An 18,891-nucleotide genomic window follows, 5' to 3' on the forward strand; every position below is an offset into this window, starting at 1 on the left:
TAATGCAGCTACCGTCCAGTCCCACTGGTGACTTCTATTTCACTTCCAAAATTTCTTGAATCAAAGTTGTGCTCACTGTTTACGAATGGTACTTCGACTGAAATAAATTCATGAAGAACAACCCGTACATATCAAAATACCCTTCGTATAACCCATCTATCAAATTTAAAAGTTGTCAAATTCAGTAGTAAACATAAAGAACGTGTTTGTCACTGAAGATGTGCAAGAAGAATGAAAATATTTCTAAAACTTCATGGAAATTATTTGGAAATAAAGTAGGTTTAATTGTCCTCAAACATTTAACTGTTATTCATGAATCCTAAATATGTTGGAATGATAAAATGTATGTGATCATTTACGTAATCGATTGCCTATTCACATACTTTCTGAAAGAGATAAGTATTATTCATAAAAGTTTTTTTGTCAAATAAAACAAAACGTTTCATCAACATACTAACAGGTATATTTAATCAGCATAATATATACAGGAAGTAGTATTTTCATCTGTCATCTTCATTAAGAAGCCAACGAAAAACCCGTAAAATGATGTTAGTGTTATGATTAACAATTTGTCAATTATCTATGACTAGTAGCAGACAAAAATCTCAGGATAATGTTTGTCTTGATCGCTTCTAGGTAGAGTTCAATATATCATAGCTATTCGGTTCATAGTAAGTAAATTAGTTAGGGAATATCTACGGAAAATAAATGTTGCCCTATCTTGTGTAACATTAACCAATAGTAGGTTGAAGGACCAGTCAAATTTGAAGGGAACTTTCAAACTATTGAATGCATATCACATGTTATGGATAAAAAGAAGTTATATACATTGACACTATATCACTCAAGTCGTACACATTTTGATGCTTCACCAATCACATATTCTTCCTGTGAACAATATATATTTGGGTGAGATCGCATAGAATGAAAGGTAGATAAATTTGATTTTCGAAGAGGATAGTGTTATTGTTTTCACTACAAATGAAATCTAGATTGATGGGAAAAGAACTTTGGACTTTAGTTAGTACAACCGACTAAGTTGAGAAATTGTGCATTGGATAGGCAACTCCCACATACATTAAAAGTGGAGACTGATATCAGACAATACAACCTGCTCTCTCTCTTTCTCCTTCTGGTAGCTGTTGACTGGATTATGAAGACCACATCTCATGAAAAGCACGGAATTCGCTGGACATGTTGGTCACGGCCAAGTGATTCGGACATTGTAGATTACTCAGTACTGCTATTCCATACACGCCAACAAATGAAGGCGAATATATATAGTGTAGCATCCACCTCCACAGAACTATGCCTCAACATTCATGAGGACAAAAGCAAAATCCTGAAATACATTATAACCAGTACCAGCTGACAGGAAATTCATGGTTGACGTTTTGTCAATTATTAAAAACAACTGAATTATGGTAAGATAAATTAGTCGAATCACGATTGTGACCTCAAATACTGTGCTGATAATGCATTCTGTGGAAATTTAACCTATTTGAGATTGTAGATGCTAATAAGTAGAAAATGTTTCTAATAATTCAGCATAAGAAATTACACCTCAAGAGTTACCATGGTTTGAAAACTAACAGTATTCTGACTATTAACTCTTTGAAAGAATGCGACCAACTTATTAGCAACTTTGCAACTTGAAGACGTATATTTGTCATGAAAACTGTTTGCAAAAGTCCACTTTTGAGTAGTTTTACTTTCACGTAGAATATATATACATATATATATATATACTGAATGCATGCATTTTATTGTAATTGTCTCTCACGAAAAACATCATTAATTGAACACTTTTCTCTTTTTTTTTGCAGATCTACTTACAGGGGACAAGCAAATCATGACAAAGGAAATACAAACATAGACACTGTCTGTACGATTTAAACTAGTTTAACCGTGCCGGGTGTGAGGTAGTTACTCATCGAAGACAATGGAAGGTAATTGCGCAGTATCATGGATTGGTTGAAGTTAGACATTAACACCGTTGGATGCCGGCTCAGTGGTTTAGGGGTTAAGTATTCGCACGCAGGGCTCGAATCACACTTGCGGTATCGTGGATGCGCACTGCTGAGGAGTCCCATGCTAGGACGAAACGGTTATCTCGTGCTTCCGGGTTTTCAATGGTCATCTAGTATTGAACGGTTCATGATCACAATTAAAACTCAACAATCTCCACAACCGTATATTTATAAAATAAAAAAACAAGCGACTAGATTTTTCTAAGTGATATTCTAAATAACCAGTAAATATGAAACAATTAATTTGGTCATTTTTCAATTCATTCGATCAATAGTGATCAGATAAACATTATCGCTTATGATTCACTTAACCATCTGAAGGTCAACACGAATAATGTTTCAATGAATTTAACTTGAAAATTATGAATTGCATATACAAAAACTCATTCTTTTAGATAAACATTTTCTTGTACTTATATAGATAAGCTTGTTTGTAAAACAGCTACTATTAATAGTACTACCATCCTATCCCATTTTATTCTCATCTTTACATCAATTATAACAATTATTTTCGTCGATCATTAGAGTGTATAGGTAGGGATGAAACTTAAGTTAAAAATGTAAGGCAGAAAAGGCGGAAGATTGTAGGCATACTTGTATTATTTACCGATAATGTCTGACTGGTCAAATAAAAAGGTAAGCTATAAATAAAGACTGGTAACACATATTAGATAAACATTTTATGTTGGAAATTCTACTCCATCGTAGTTTCAGTTACCCCTTTTTCTTCCCATCTATGGAGATCTTTGTATCTTAATGACTTAAGGTGGCGAGCAAGTCCCACATAAAAAATCTATCGAAATTCTATATTTAACTGATTCGGGATGGGGGATTCAACCACAAGCCAACATAATATGCTTCCTACAATTGCCATTTCTTCCTCCTGACTAACAATAATTCATACATTAAACCCATAAAATTCGCATTAAAAGTTAGACGTTTACCCATCATGTTTTTTTCACCAGTCCTTTTCAGTTTGTTAAATAAAAGCATTTTAATTGAACTGTTCAATAGATTGTACATAAAATATCCAGTCTTAAGCTGATCTATGATAAGATATACATCTGGTCAATTATTAGTGGTGTTCATTTCGGTTTATTGTGTTTTCATAAAACTGACTTACACCAGAATTATTGTCAAGAGAATTGATATTTGGAAGTAGAAAGAAGGTCCCGCTGATATATTGACTTTACGGGAGCACTTGCAAAGGATATCCGATTACAGTATCAGCCAATTACTCTTTTTTTAACATCAGTAGGTACAGATGAGGAATTGTGGAGACTAGTGACAAATTCACTTGGTATTTTCTTTGTGACACTAGTATCGTACTCTACACTTTATAAACGACCTAAGCACCACCTTATCTGATATTCTAGGTGTCACGTCACATTTGCATTCTTCAACTGATAAATATATACTATCTAGCGGTTTCTTTTCAGGACCTTAGATATTCGGATTGCCAATATATTCAAAATCATTTTCTTTATTGACTTAAGACGGCCGAAAACAACTTCTGCATCATGTCCCGTTACCTTAAGAATGTTGATTTTCTGGAACGAGTTCAAAAAAGAGAAACTCAAAACATTCTTGAACAAAAAACTAAACCCAATTCAGCTGCCGTAGTGACTTGAAACTTGCAACTTGTACAGTACATAAGAATTCGAGAGGATATGACCATGATGTATCATCTCTCTCGTAACCCTCTTCACAACCCCGCTGCTGCAGGTTCCAAGCCCAGGTAAAAGGGGAAGGTTGGGCCTAGAGTCGGCAACCCCATCTCGCAGAAAAAAGCCTTGCTAATATAACGCTAACTAGGAAAAAACAATTTAAACTCTGCCCTGAGAGTTGAAGAAAGAATTATGACGCCTCATGCTGAGAACCGAGGTTCTCCGGAAGTCACAAGGCCGATGCCCCTTCTAACAACCAGAACAACAAGCAATATAAGTACATGGAATGTCCGGACGATGTGGGAGACCGGGAGATCTAATCAATGAAGAGATACGATTTGACGGTGCTAGGAATCAGTGAAACACATTGGACCCAAGGTGGACAGAAAAGGATAGATGTTGTTGCTGTACTCTGGTCACGAAAAAAAATGCTCCGCACACTTGAGGAGTTGCTCTGATTTTGTCCAAAGAAGCACGAAAAGCACTTTTAGGATGGGGATCTCATGGATCCAGGATCATCAAAACATCCTTCTAAAGAAAGAAGGAGGGAATTACAGTGAACTTAATCCAGTGTTATTCACCCACCAATGATAGCAACGACGATGATAAAGATCAGTTTTATGAAAGGCTGGAATCAATCATAGCAAAGTGTCCAGGAAAGGACCAGACCATCCTGATAGGAGATCTAAACGCCAAGGTTGGAATGCAGAGGAAGACAACAACTGTAGAAGAAGTCTCTGGATCAGTGGACCTCAACACACACAAAGGAAAATGCAAGATCCTCAAATACAACACAGAGAACACCAACCCAGTCACACTTGATGGAGAAGCTCTGGAAGATGTGGAATCTTCCACGTATCTGGACAGCATCATCGATGAACAAGGATGATCTGATGCAGACGTAAAGGCGAGGATCGGCAAAGCAAGTGCCGCATTCCTACAATTGGAGAATATATAGAAAGAACTCAAAACAACTGTCAACCAATGTTAGAGTGAGAATCTTCAATACGAACATTAAGGCAATCCTACTGTATGGAGCTGAAACTTCGACAGCTACTACTACCATTATCAAAATGGTACAAGTATTTATAAACAATTGTCTACAGAAGATACTCAATGTCTGTTGGCCGGATATCATCAGCAACAGCGTACTGTGGAAGAGGACAAACCAGCTTCGAACTGAAGAGGAAATTAGGAAAAGACGTTGGAGGTGGATAGGGTACACATTACGGAAATCACCACACTGCATCAAGAGACAAGCGCCAATTTGGTAGTCTGAAAGGGAAACGGGAAATAGGAAAACTATAAAACACACTACGTCGAGAATTGGGAGCAAACTTGAAAAGGATGAATAGGAAGCGGAAACAACTGGAAGTAATGCTCAGGGCAGATTTTGATGGAAAATGCTGATGAGTGGCTTATGCTAGTCCACGAGGGTAACAGGTAGTAGTCCTGTTTTTGGGATGTTCTTTTATATAATTCAAAGCTTGTGAAACAGTAACATTCACTTTTGTCCCTAGTCTATTCTACAGGTCATCAGCTTCCGTTTGATGCATGATTCTCCGCTATAGCCTTTTTTTCCAAAGCTATTGTAATTTGGACGTGATCTTTTGTACTCTATTTTCTACTCTAATCCCCCAGTTTTGGACATAGTTGTATTTTCATAATTGTACGTTGTGTTCGGTTTAGTCATCTATTTATTCGTATATCTTTTTACGCTAATCTGAATTCCGTTACCAGATCAGATTTTGGGATATGGCGAATAGTATTTCAATCGTCTTGTATTCTCTCTCGTGCTTGCCTGTCAGCTAATCAGGTGATAGAATAGTTTTCGTCTCTCTACCCCACTTCGAACTCACGCATACTAATCTCAAGGTTAAGCCAATCAGCCTATCGCATCAACGTCTTAATCTACATTAGACAAGTTATCCTCGGCACGAAAGTGGGTAGACATATCAAGGACGTAACAAATCCTCTTCACACCTTAGTAATAAATTTGCCACTTCCCACCGTAAATTTTATAAGAATGGTCGATGTTTGCTTTAGTCTTGTCGATATTGATGGATATTACTGTAGATGTCACTCCTCCGATTGTACTTGATGTGCTTGCCCATCAAATTCAGAAGGAACATAACAAGAATCATACCTACCCTTAACCAAGATCACCCACTCATTACTCAGATGTAGACTCAATATTTAAGAGAAATACTGTAAATTCAGCTTGCATGCAATCCTCAACCAGCTGTTACTTGCAGAGTGAATTGCAATTTACTTCCGAATTTTGTATACACATCGTTTGCTCGTAATACTCGAAAACAACCACTTATTCATTCACTGACTTGTCAACTACCTCAGAGACTATCAGTTGCATGAATATGCATGCTGCTGATGCCACGATAACCAATATCATTCTAAGTATTGAGTTCAGTGTCCAATGTTCGCTTAGAAACTAGAAATATCTGGTAAACATTATTTTTGAGATCACAAATTATTTCTTATGCTTAACTATTGATAAGACTTTTGTTATCGTAATTTAATATTCTTACTACTATCAGTACACCTGTCTTCCCACTACCAACTTGTACTTTTAACTATTATGCTTGGTTACGTATTCTATTTCATTGCGATTATTGACTCAAATAGCCTTGATTGGTATAACATTTTCGTATAAATATTCATGTATATCAGAGCAAAGCCTGATGACGATCTAATTGAAAACAATTGTTCGCTTACATGTGTTGTTCTAATTTTCACAATGGGAATCTTTAATATTCTGAAATAGTTTGGTCAGCTTGGGTAAAAAATGAAAATTGAGAAGGAAGCTTTTTTCCAAAAGACGAATGATAATGCCTACAATTACTTCGTACTATATGTTTCTGGATTGATCTAGATGGAGAACATATGTGTGGTGATCTTGCCTAAATCAATATCCCACTTAATGATAATACCTGACAGACAACTGGATCTCACTTACCGTATTTCATTGTAACAGAATGTGAATTTTCATGTCTAAGCCATCATACCAATAAGTAATCGATCTGTTATTATTCTCCAACTTCAGGTTATAATTACTTTCGTTAAAAAAACATGAATTTAAATGTCCACTGTAGATTTTCTGTTAACATGAATTGCTTCTGGCTTATTCTACATAAATATTTTACCAGACGAGTTAGGCACTTTTTCACCCACTCTTAGTTATTTTAATAAATGCTCAGAAGATCCTGGTTTCAACATCCAGTAAAGTCGTGGTTAAAAACTACAGTGGTGACCCATACCACTTAGTGTTATCTGGTTTTCAGCGGTTCAGACTGTAAAGAAAACCTTTTGAAAACTAATTTTCTGACGATTTTTGATAAAAGTACCACGAATTACTTTTATTTAAAATATACTTCAATTCTGAGAGTCACTACTTACCAACGTAAGGTGGACACATCGGAAGTCTTTGAAGTAAGGCAAATTTAACGACAGCAAAATGTTTATCCTTTTCAGCTAATTAAATTTGTTTGACATGATAGCTCAAATGAAAATTTAGTTAAATCCTGATACCGACTCTTCAGTTTTGAACATGCATCATAGTTACTACATCAAAACACCTAAATGTTTACAATGTCAATATATGTCAATACATGTACGAACTTAGTGAGTGGAGCAAATAATTCTCAGCACATGAAAGGTCCACGATTCTAATCGACTTTTATTTTTAAGTCTGTTTAGTCAAATTATCGGCCACACTGTTTAGTCTGAACCGAAAACGCCTTGTTCATTTTTGTATATATGTCTATCAATGCATGATTGTAATTATGCATATGTTCACCATATACATATATATGCATATATATACATGCATGCATACATGTGATATACATGGCGACCCACATGCTTTATCGTGTATTGTTGGCCAAACATGCTGAACAAATTGATTTATTTTCTTAGGTGAAAATCCAATCTAATGATACACTAGTCACAATAATGATATGATTAATAATTATTGTTAGTTAGTAATTAAAAACCAATAATAAATTAGAATCATGAATGGAAATCTTTTCTATAGCTAACATATTTTTTTAAGATGAACTCTAATGATGTAAAGAGAATGGTAGACATTAATACTGTGTGCCGGTTAAAAATACAGTATTAAATATGATTTCAACATAATTACAATTTTGATTATCATTAAATACAATTATGTGTAGGAGCATTCTGTGGTTATGAGAAAAACTAATCTTTATAAAATAGAAATCAGAGATTGACTGTATTGGGGGTACTATGGAAAACCAGGAAGTACTAAATATTTATTTCGTCCAGGGACGATGCTCCTCAGCGGTAATCACTCAACAGTGGTATCCTAGATGAGAACAATCTAAGATGTGTAGAATATACAAATTAATCCAGTTTTCATAATATTAAAGTAAAATATAAGAAAATAAGTATATAGTTTTCATCATAATCTTTTAACTGATATTTATCTTTAAAGACAGACCTTAAGATAACGAGCAGTAGTTGGCAACATCTGGGAAAGAGAGGCCAGGACAGAGTTATTCGACGATCTTTTAGGGATGCCTGTGCGTTGAGTGTGATAACAGGCTTACGTGAGAGAATTCAAATTCAACAAAATATGAAAGGTGCATTATACTATGCCATTCAAATTCTCTTCTTCCTTATTAATGGTTTTCTGGAATTAAGCGTTCATTTATTCGAATGATAACGACATAACAGTTTGCTAGGATGTTGGCAAACTCACACATAATTTAATAATTACTGAGAATATCACAAGTTTTTAATAACCAACTAAAAACTTGTATGACTTCAAGTTTTTTATACTATAATTAATATAATAGATTTGTTATTTTGACTTTATATTTTGTTTTCATTTTCCTTATCATAATATGAAGATGATTTGATATTCAATGAATAAGAATCAGTGATAATTTCAAAAATGAACGAATGTAGACAATGAAAAATATTCACTCTGAAAACTGTTCGTATAGAATAATTTTTGAGCGCACTTCTATTCATAAAGTAACAAATGCGTTGTTGCTGTACCTGGAGTTATCAATTGATTTATCTCGATTTCTGATACCCCTCCTCTATGCTGTATTTTGTTGATCATGTAAATATTAGGTAGAAAATGGCCTGGTGGTGGATCTATGATCAAATGTTGCTGACGTATTTATTTATTAAATTACAGTCGAACCTTCTTTTTTGAATTGTATCAATAGGCATTTCAACAAATTGTTATTGCCAAATCACAGTGTTTGTTTCGTTTATAGATGTGGTCTTAAGCTATGGCGAATTTATAAGACAAGCATGTACAAGTTAGAAATTGAACAAAATGCTCTATTTACTGAAAATTAAATGAGTCATAATTTCTGTTGGTTATAGGTGTATTTGTGAAAATGACTAAGATATTTATTTCTTTACTATAAGGGGTTGTGAGGATTGTTGAATTTTTTAGTCTTACATCAGAGACCGGCTTTTGTAAAAAAATATTAATAGTCAAAAAGCATTGGATAAATATTTTACCTGAGCATGAGGCTCCACAAAAAATACCTCTGTTTGGAGAGAAATAGTTTTCACTAATGATATAAGATGATCGTCGCGCTAAACCGTGAATATATATATATATATATATATATATATATATATATATATATATATATGCTACTGCTGCTGATACTAGATCTCTATTTCATCCGTCTCTAGCATTATTTTACTTCATAGTTTGATATCGTGATTTCATTTAAAATGTCAACACGATTTGGTCCTTAGAAAAACTGAAATAAATTTTTATATTATCCGGTAGATCAACTATAAACAGTAGATTTTTCATCACAATTGCTGATATATTGTTGACACTGGAAGTATGAAGATAGTATAGAATTTAGAGGAAATTAGAATATAATTTTCCTAATTCAAGGACTTTCTAGGTTGAAGTATAAGTCTATCTTCAGGAATTTTTCAAAGAGATATCTACCTTCCTTTCATTTCAGACTGTTTCATCAAACTTAAATGTCTTTATCACAACCATTTCCATTTTATGAGTTTAATGATTTGAGTTTATTATGACTACGGGATCATACGTACAGTTCAAAGATGACAATTCGGAACTTTGAATATTTAGGTGACACATGATAGTTGGATCTAAAACAAGATGAGTGTAATGAAACTGATATCTATATAATAATCAGATGAGTATTCTGGGTCAGTGATTAAAAAACTAGTTAGTCAGTCATTATCAACGCAGGACATGGCGAAAATGTATATCGATCTATTTTACTTCATATCTACAGAGGAATGTGAAATTACTAAGGTGAATAGCAAAGAAATCGGAATGGCAGTTTCATGATTGATAGTAATAATGAAAATATAGTTCAAAAAAGTAATAAGATATAAAGTATGAAGTACGTAATAGTATTGAAACACAAGATCTGTTTGAAGTTAAGGATGAATAGATCTGAACCACTGAGACGGATTTTGAGCTATGATACTGTAGTGACCTACTTTTATGATGAGAACGCGATTGGCATAGTGAAAACAATTATTATTATGACCAACTATATCAGTGACTGTTTTACTGTACCTGTTTGCTTAAGTGTACTAATAACACACACATTCTTCCTTTGTCTGTTACCTTGCACGAACTCGCATACGCTCGGTAGTTCCGCTTGTAAACTTTGTTACGATCTCGGTATTCTTTTGGTGCCACGAGATCGCCAACAAATATATCTCATTACAACCGTCAATCGCCTTCTGGTTTTCGGCCTACAGAGGGATCCCACCTAATACCTGGCACGTGATCTTCCTGTGAAGGTGATCATAGTCAACCGCAATTCGACACCAACTACAATACACAACGCTCTCGACCGCTGTTTATGATTATTGCGTAGAAGATTTCATAGGGATTGGTTTAAATTTTAAGACATCAAAAGTTCCCTTTTAATGCAGCTATTATCCCTGTTGGGAGGAAACGTACTCAGACATTCTAGGTGAATTCAAACATTTCATCAGTACTAACGTGAAGTTCTGTGTTTATTAGCTGTTTTACAACACGGTTGGTGTAACTGTTATCTAAAAATTGCTGAAATATAATTACGTAACTTATTTATACTTTTGATGTAATTGTATGTTTGTGCACATTTACTCAACAATCAATTGTATGTTGGTTGAAAGTTAAAGTAAATGGCACTCGAAATTAATAACGAATTGCTGATTCATCAGTGTCTGTCAGTTTTTTAATTTATGGGGTAACAACAGAAGTTGTAATTGTTTTCTACTATGTTCACAACAGTAAATATAACTTGTAAGTTATCAGTAAAGGTTAACTTTCTACAGTAAATTATCTTGGTGTCAGATAAAACAACAGGTTAGCCAATTAGAACATTTACGTCGAAGCTTACTAGTCGTTATGAAATACATATTTTCAGTTATTTAAAAAGTTAATGGTTATTTGGTTTTTAGAATTCAATGTTAAGGCATCAATACAAATGGATTTGATATAGGGAGCGATCTAAGTTAAATGACAATCGAAATCAAGTATTTTTTCTTTAAGTCCTAAATTACAAATTTGTCCTATTTATCTCTGTCCCAACATAATATACAATTTCAGATTAACAGCTATTGATAAACTCTACCACCTTTTACCATATCATGAACTCGTGATAGCCTTTAAGTCAGAAGAAAAAAATGCAGAATGGATATATGTGAGTGTGCACAAAATTTTGAATTCAGTATTTATCCAAGTGTTTATTTCTGACTTCTTTTGCTAGTGCTTGTACTTTAGAAATGACGTCTTTGTCTGGCTGTTTGTCCATCTACTTGTCTGTCTGACTATTTAGTAATAGTCAGACAGTCAATCTATCTAGTGATTAAACTTTATTCACACGGTTTTACTGCAATAAAGAAGTGAGGAATGAAGTCAAAAAGATATTATAAGTACCTAGGTTATTCATTAAAATTTAAGTAATTAACAATCACACCAAAGAGTCTACATCCTGTGTAGATTTTTGTGTCCAACCCATTTACTGGTGAGACAGATTCTATCGATGGTCTCTTCCATGTAATTTGAACTCACTTAAAAAGAGTAGAGCGAATTCGCTTTGAGGAGATTCCAAGTTTAGCATGGATGATTATAACACGGAAGGTATTTTTTAAAATTTGGTAAAAGAAATTAAATCCTTAGTGGTGAGTTTAAATAGTAATACTGCAATTCCCAGAGTAAACCCTTTTAATGAGTTATCTTCCTTTATCTAACTATATAATACTTTGAGTTTCTAACTTTACTTATCCATTTGAATATACAATCGAGTCAGTACGTTAAGAAGACAAAGCCTTGGGTATGGACGAGTATTACCAAGAATGCACCAAAATGACCGTAGAGAGGGAAAAGTTTCGTCATTTAGTCTAAACAGGGGACATGATTGACATAATACACTTGCGAGATTGGGATTGGTAACTGATTAACTTAATCCTTTGATGAGACATTTCTTCATATCGTTATACGAGCAACGCGTTTTAGGTTCGTTTGAGTGAAGATTACTCTCATAATTAACGATCTCTGCAAAAACAATGAGCTGCTTTCGATTCTAATAACTATTCTGAAATGAGGCTTTGATGTTTATATATCTTGGATTATTCATTTGAAATTCTCACTTGTTTTGGGAAATATCATGCAAAACCGACCAGGTTTTTTAATATTTACGTTGACAAATGACTAATAATTTAACAGTAAGATATCTGATATCGGACGTGGCTTATAAGTGTAGAATTTAGATAATCATGCAAATATGCAAGATTGATTAACAGTGTATACTCTATAAACTTAATTTCCGAGAAGGACATCTGAAAGACCGTAAACTATTTGTCACATTTTCTGTGGCACAGAAACATATTTTGGATACGTAGGATCTATGCACTATAAATATTTTAGGAGCTTCAACAAGTAATCAGATTTTAAGTGAAACCAAACCTACAGATTTGAACTTTATTTTCAAGACTCTTTTAAATAAGGAGGAAGGGTGTAACCAATATATTTCATTATTATTATTATTATTGGCTTTATTCAATATTATATTTCGGTACAGTGTAGAATTCTAAGCACGAGGTATTTCAACAAGTTTTTATTTTAACCAAAAAACTAAAGAGAAATGAATAAAAGGTGAAAAAGTCTGAGTCTGTACAACTTATCAAATTTGAGACATGCTTAAGAATATAGGTTATTGACTAGGTTAATTCTAACAACCTGTTCGTCACAAAGTATATTTGCTAGGTAAGGTATTACAGAACTTTTATAGATTTGCTCGCGTGCATGGATTTTAATGCATTTACGTCTTATTCTATCAGAAGATATGAATGAAGTGGATGGTTAGTATCTGATAAGATAACACCTGCCAGGAGTTTGCAAGACTTAAGATGTCTATTCATAACCATGTTAATAATGAACTCCAAAGATTCACCAGACACATTGATAACTACCTTCAACACTCTCCATAGTACAGCAAAGTCTTTTCTCAAAAGCCTGTGAAAGAATAATGGAGAACAGTATAGAATAATAAGTAATTTGCAGGAACTGACAAATTGTAAGGATAAATGGAGAGTAATCACAAAAACATGCAGCCTCTTTCTATAGTAAGTCAAACGGAAAACATTTTTCGATAGAACTAAAACAAGAGAAGACCAAGAGAGATCCCAGGAAAAAAAACACCGACATGGAGAAAAATGTAATATTTAGGAGCTAAAATTAGTATCGTGTGTGATGACCACTTACTGTGTTAGTGTAGTCACCTAATTTTTCCCACTACTCGGTGCACATTTGTAAATACTGTGAATATACTCACCGGCTTTGTGTACCTGCTGAATTGGTCTCATCTATCGTAATCAGGTAATAGTGTTCTGCTAGTTTCCTACAGACCATTGGTCCTCTTTTTTAGGTTTATGCATCTAATAATGCATAACAAGTGTTTATGCGAAGTTGAGGCCTTTCTAGTCTCCTGCTAGCCGTATCTCATCGCTAGTTGTCGACACTCATTTTTAATTATACATTTATCCTGAGATCGAGGAACAGCTATTTTTGACTTGAGTGAATAAGTAGTGCGCAACTTACTATATATATTGCTTACTATATATATTTGCGTTGAGTTGTGTATAGGGGAAATGGTTAATGAAACTCTAATTCCATAGATATCGTAAACACGGTGAGACAATATTCCACTATCTAGACTGATGAATGTGTAAACGACATCAAGTGTAATGGAACAATTACACCTACCATATATTTGCCAACATCCGAAATAAGGAAGACAGCATCTAGTAGATTGAAGGCAACTGTTGTAAGTGCAAATACACGCGAACATAGTTGAGGGGGATTTACACCACATGGGTCTTCCAGATGGAGTCTGTGTTATAGTGGTCTGAATCATACATCTTCGGTTGGCGTCGTTTTATTCTACCAACTATCTTGCAAGGTGAATGTTATAGGGACTTTGGTGTTGTAGGGTCACTGAATATCGAACAGATCATTGATCCCTGCCAAGGTCAAGGATAGTCAACGCGCACAAACCAATCGTACGCCATGGACTGGCCCACGCGGCAGTGGTTATTCTTTCACTTCTGTACTTCCGTAGTTGTACCTTAACTAATATATTCTTGTAATAACGTCCTTTGTGTTGTACAGTCTCCATAGCGTCCATTATCCTTTGATGCGTCGATGGTTCAATCCACGTAAGGGCTGGTCGCGAGGCGTGACTTCAGCGTTAGTTGGTTCGTCACCATTCTCGTCTAACTCTAGTAGGCCCCCAATCATTTCGACATAGAACATCAACGTTGATGTTCTACACTGGTGAGCAAGACTTCGAATAACGCAACCTATCATTATGATCTTTTTTATTGCATTCTATACTTATTATTTTTCATTTTTAACTTCGGCTATCTTTATCAGTTTCTGTGAACATTCGTTGCTTCATATCAATGTTGATTAGTATTTCAACTGAAATAATTAGTTCAATCGATAGAACTAACCAATCAACTACGACTGTAATCGGTCATCGTGGTTCTTTAACAAGCATCAGCAGCATGTAAATGCTCCTGTGAAATATGTCTGTTGAAATATTAACCACTCGTAATTTTTTAGCCACATGGCAACACGAACGCATATCTGTTTGCAACTTATTCACTTATATAAACAATACAGGATTAACTGCCTATTATAAATCCATCTGTCTACTTAATCACTGTCAACTAGCTTCTATCAGAAACTATCTACTAGAATATTTTACTTTCTTGACCACTGCCTGCCTAATTTCCAATTGCTGAGTTCCATGGCGAATCAGAGGATACGAATGCTAAAAATTTACGGTGAGTTTGAACTATAAATTTCCTGCAATGTTAGATCTTGTTTAGACTGTTTCGCCAGGCAATGCTACGTGTTTGGCTCAAATTAAATTTGGACGTATACCAATTCAGTCTACAACGCTTCGGTAATCTACGAATTTAATCAACAAATCTCAATTACTTGGGAGCAAGAGTAACCCAGGCGAGTTTCATAATTGCGTTAGTTAATTTCGTATAATATTGATGTTTAATAACATTTCGAGGCTACTTTCACTTCGAGTAGTCATATATTCTGTCACTGCCGTCACGTTTTAGTCGAAACTATGTACATTTATGACTCGTAAGTCAACATGCTGTAGAAAAACGTATTACGTGTACACGAGCAATCTTAATCCATGTCCTTACTAGACAATTCATCGTATTTAATATGTCACTTAACGCTAGATAATAAGCCATTTTACGAAACGATCACGTTATCTAAACCTAAACTTTAGTTACATTGGTGGTTACCATTTAAATTAATGTTTACTATGCGCTTTGTATTTGCTGTTATCTCACACGGTAAATCATGGCTCGATTTTCTTATTGCACGAAAGTCACTTTAATTCTGTCTTCAGCTCATTCACACGCAATACGGGTTTGGAAAATATCTAAACGACCTCTGAAATTCTCCACGAACCCCACGATAGTCTTCGTACATGTTTGCTATTACACATCCAATTGCTATATTAACGATGCCCAAACGAACGTTCAGTACAAATGTCAGTATACGAAAGGATGTTACTTCGATGTGACATTACAACACATCCGAACTATTGTAGTTATTTCAAATTCGACGTCGTATTTTTTTCATCTTATGAAGTATTGTTTCCGCGTGGCTGTTACCTAATAGATGTTTCGGTACATCAATCAGCTGTTCAACTACTCGACGATCTAAAGCCTGTCCAGTTCAATTGGTGGTTTGACGATACTCATTCACGCGAATCGTCGGTTTACGCAGTCGAGCGCATCTCCTGCAAACTGACAACGATATTGTCGTCTCGACCCCAACACTGACAGCATTTTTCACCGATATCATTGACATGAGTCCAGAGTGACACTCTTGGTTTCTTATGTTCTTTTCGACATTTTTCGGTTCACTCATCAAACACACGTGCAGCACTCACCGTTTATCATCTTTTAGAAACTTCATCGTGCCACCTTCGCCCTCGATCTGTATTTCTTCGACCCTTATTGATTTTCACAGCAGTTATCAGTTTTTCCAAACTGACTGCAAGTTGATCAGAAGCTTCGCACAAGGAAACCACGACTTATCTTCACGGTTATACTTCTGTACTTACAGTTAGTCTGTTAAATATAGATATAACTAGAAATCGACGCTTACGAACAGTTGTCAACGACACTTACTGACTTAATACTCTGTACCGAGGGCAGTACAAACATCGGCATCGATTGATAATACACTTATCGTACTATCACTGTGACATCACTACTCTTGCGGCAAACTTAACGTTTTTCATCTGCCGAACTCAACCACTTGTCAGAGCTATCTATTTCAACACGACTTGATAAAACTCTGAAATGTCATGTTTCTTTTTCTATTATTTCTATGGTTGATCGCTTAACATTCAACCAACGTCCTTGTTACGTGTTATTACTCGCTTTCCGATCAGTTTCTGCAGCCTCTTTTCCGTTTCTCTTACAGCTCAGCAATACCCGGAGGATTCATGTTAATCGTCTGGCAACCTCCGGCGCGCGACTACTCCCAACATGTTTGGTATCGATTCAAACGGTCGTTGAATCTGGTGGGGGAGTATTGTAGGGTCACTGAATATCGAACAGATCATTGATCCCTGCCAAGGTCAAGGATAGTCAACGCGCACAAACCAATCGTACGCCATGGACTGGCCCACGCGGCAGTGGTTATTCTTTCACTTCTGTACTTCCGTAGTTGTACCTTAACTAATATATTCTTGTAATAACGTCCTTTGTGTTGTACAGTCTCCATAGCGTCCATTATCCTTTGATGCGTCGATGGTTCAATCCACGTAAGGGCTGGTCGCGAGGCGTGACTTCAGCGTTAGTTGGTTCGTCACCATTCTCGTCTAACTCTAGTAGGCCCCCAATCATTTCGACATAGAACATCAACGTTGATGTTCTACAGTGTTTTACGAACCTTCGTTCCCAGTGTGAAATTGTGTCTTGAGGATGTCCTCAACTTTTAGGATCGTGCAGTTTTGTTTGTGATACTGTGATTGTATTACTTGCTGACTAGTGAAGTTTGTTCCAAAGCACATTATTGGGTTGCAGTTTGACACAGTTGGTTTGCAGTATGTTTCCCCAAGGAATGTTTTGAGGGCGTTTACTACTGAGGAATTCCGCGTTTGGTCGGGGTCAGTAAGTCTGGGAATTTTCTAACCTGGTATCCGTGTCGTTGCAAATCGGTAGTAAATTGCGCAGAGCGACGTCGTAGCCTTCGTTTACTGGTTTGGACATCATCATCATAAATCTCGTTTTAAGACTGATCAGAACCACAAACATAAGCTGCATACGAGAACTTCCGTTTTATATGGAAATGGAGGCAATTGTCTATGACTGTAGAGTCAGAACAAGTGAGGTGGGATAGTTGTTCACTCTATTTCGTAGTTTCTCGTGTGTTTGTGTTGAAATACAACACAATTATCATTTAGTAGACGTTGGTAAACGGAAAGATTGAAGTGATAACTATCACCAGCATTTTATGTGATTTTCATCTACAACTGAGGTTGTTTAAAGAATCACCACTTGAACTCATAGAAATCGTTATTATTGATCATTTTCGAAATCAAATTCTCTACAGTTATGTCCAAGCTGCAATCTACACGTAATTCACGGTAACCATGAAGAGTAGTCGCACTACACTACGTATTTAGTAAGTAAGAAAAATATCAATTTAATGCTGCAGTGATTCATTAACTTCATGCGGATTACTCTTTGTTAGTTCAAACTAAAAGACTGAACACTTCAGTGTTAATTAGTTGGGAACTGTAATGATACAGATGCTCAGTGTTTTATTTCTCACTAATCCATCAACTTACATCAGCTCGCAATCAAAACTGGTTTCATATTAGATCGGTTCCTACCTACCACCAATAACTTTCTAACGCCCATATCTTTCTTACCGCTGCTAGGTTTGTTCGTATGTGAGAAGAAGTACACTTAATTTCTTCACTATATAATCAGTGTGTAAACTTCTGGGTGTTTATCCACGTATGTATCAGCCGATATGTTCTGCAAACTAGTGACATTTATTATTACCTCTATGAACGTGAAGATAAGGTTCATTAATTAATCAAAAAGAAATCCTGATCTCTATAGATGAGAATCTGATGCATGCCTCTATTTTGCTTATATCTCATGGGAATAATTTATTCCTTTACTTAATGTCAGCCCATTATTTTATCTATGGTACATATATAAGATAAAGAGAAATGTTCAATGTGCACTTTAGTGAACCGCTGTACCGTTTTTAGTATTTTTGATTTGTGAATAGCAGAGAGATATAAGATCCGGGTTTCGTCCTAGATGGACCAGGAAACGTTAGTAGCTACCTGTGCTCAGTGGATGACATGTTGGAATGTTTGAAGCGAAAGACACTGGGTTCGACTTTCAGTGTGAACATCGACTCTGGGATGCATGTACATCTAGTCGATGGTTCCGAAAGTAGGGCGAGACCCGCTCGCTGAATTTCACTACTAGCCAAATACCAAGTATACACAATGTTTTATGGAGATGCTGCTCTCAGGACGCACGCATGACAACAGAGACTGACCACATTCAGTCCTAAATATCAAAAATGACAAGCTACAAATCCTTATGCGATTGTTAAT

At 35.5% G+C, this 18,891-nt stretch overlaps 1 protein-coding gene across 1 annotated transcript, besides 1 other annotated feature; it reads left to right on the plus strand.

Annotated features, from left to right (window-relative positions):
- Positions 1–11,810: 11,810 nt before the first annotated feature.
- Positions 11,811–11,837: a sequence feature (Short protein (Smp_141750, CCD82011.1) was converted to a misc_feature.).
- Positions 11,838–14,244: 2,407 nt separating this feature from the next.
- Smp_062620.1 (hypothetical protein) lies at positions 14,245–17,125 on the plus strand. Its single transcript, XM_018789128.1, has 2 exons — positions 14,245–15,050; positions 15,081–17,125. The coding sequence occupies exon 2, from the start codon at positions 15,591–15,593 to the stop codon at positions 15,909–15,911; it is 321 nt and encodes a 106-aa protein (XP_018654602.1). The 5' UTR covers positions 14,245–15,050; positions 15,081–15,590; the 3' UTR covers positions 15,912–17,125.
- Positions 17,126–18,891: the final 1,766 nt, after the last annotated feature.

The sequence above is a fragment of the Schistosoma mansoni genome, chromosome W, assembly GCF_000237925.1.
Source record: "Schistosoma mansoni strain Puerto Rico chromosome W, complete genome".
In the NCBI taxonomy this organism is placed as follows: Eukaryota; Metazoa; Platyhelminthes; class Trematoda; order Strigeidida; family Schistosomatidae; genus Schistosoma; species Schistosoma mansoni.

What these genes read in the sequence shown, in the direction of transcription:
- Smp_062620.1 (XM_018789128.1), top strand. Translation starts at nt 15,591, where the DNA reads ATGGCTCGATTTTCTTATTGCACGAAAGTCACTTTAATTCTGTCTTCA.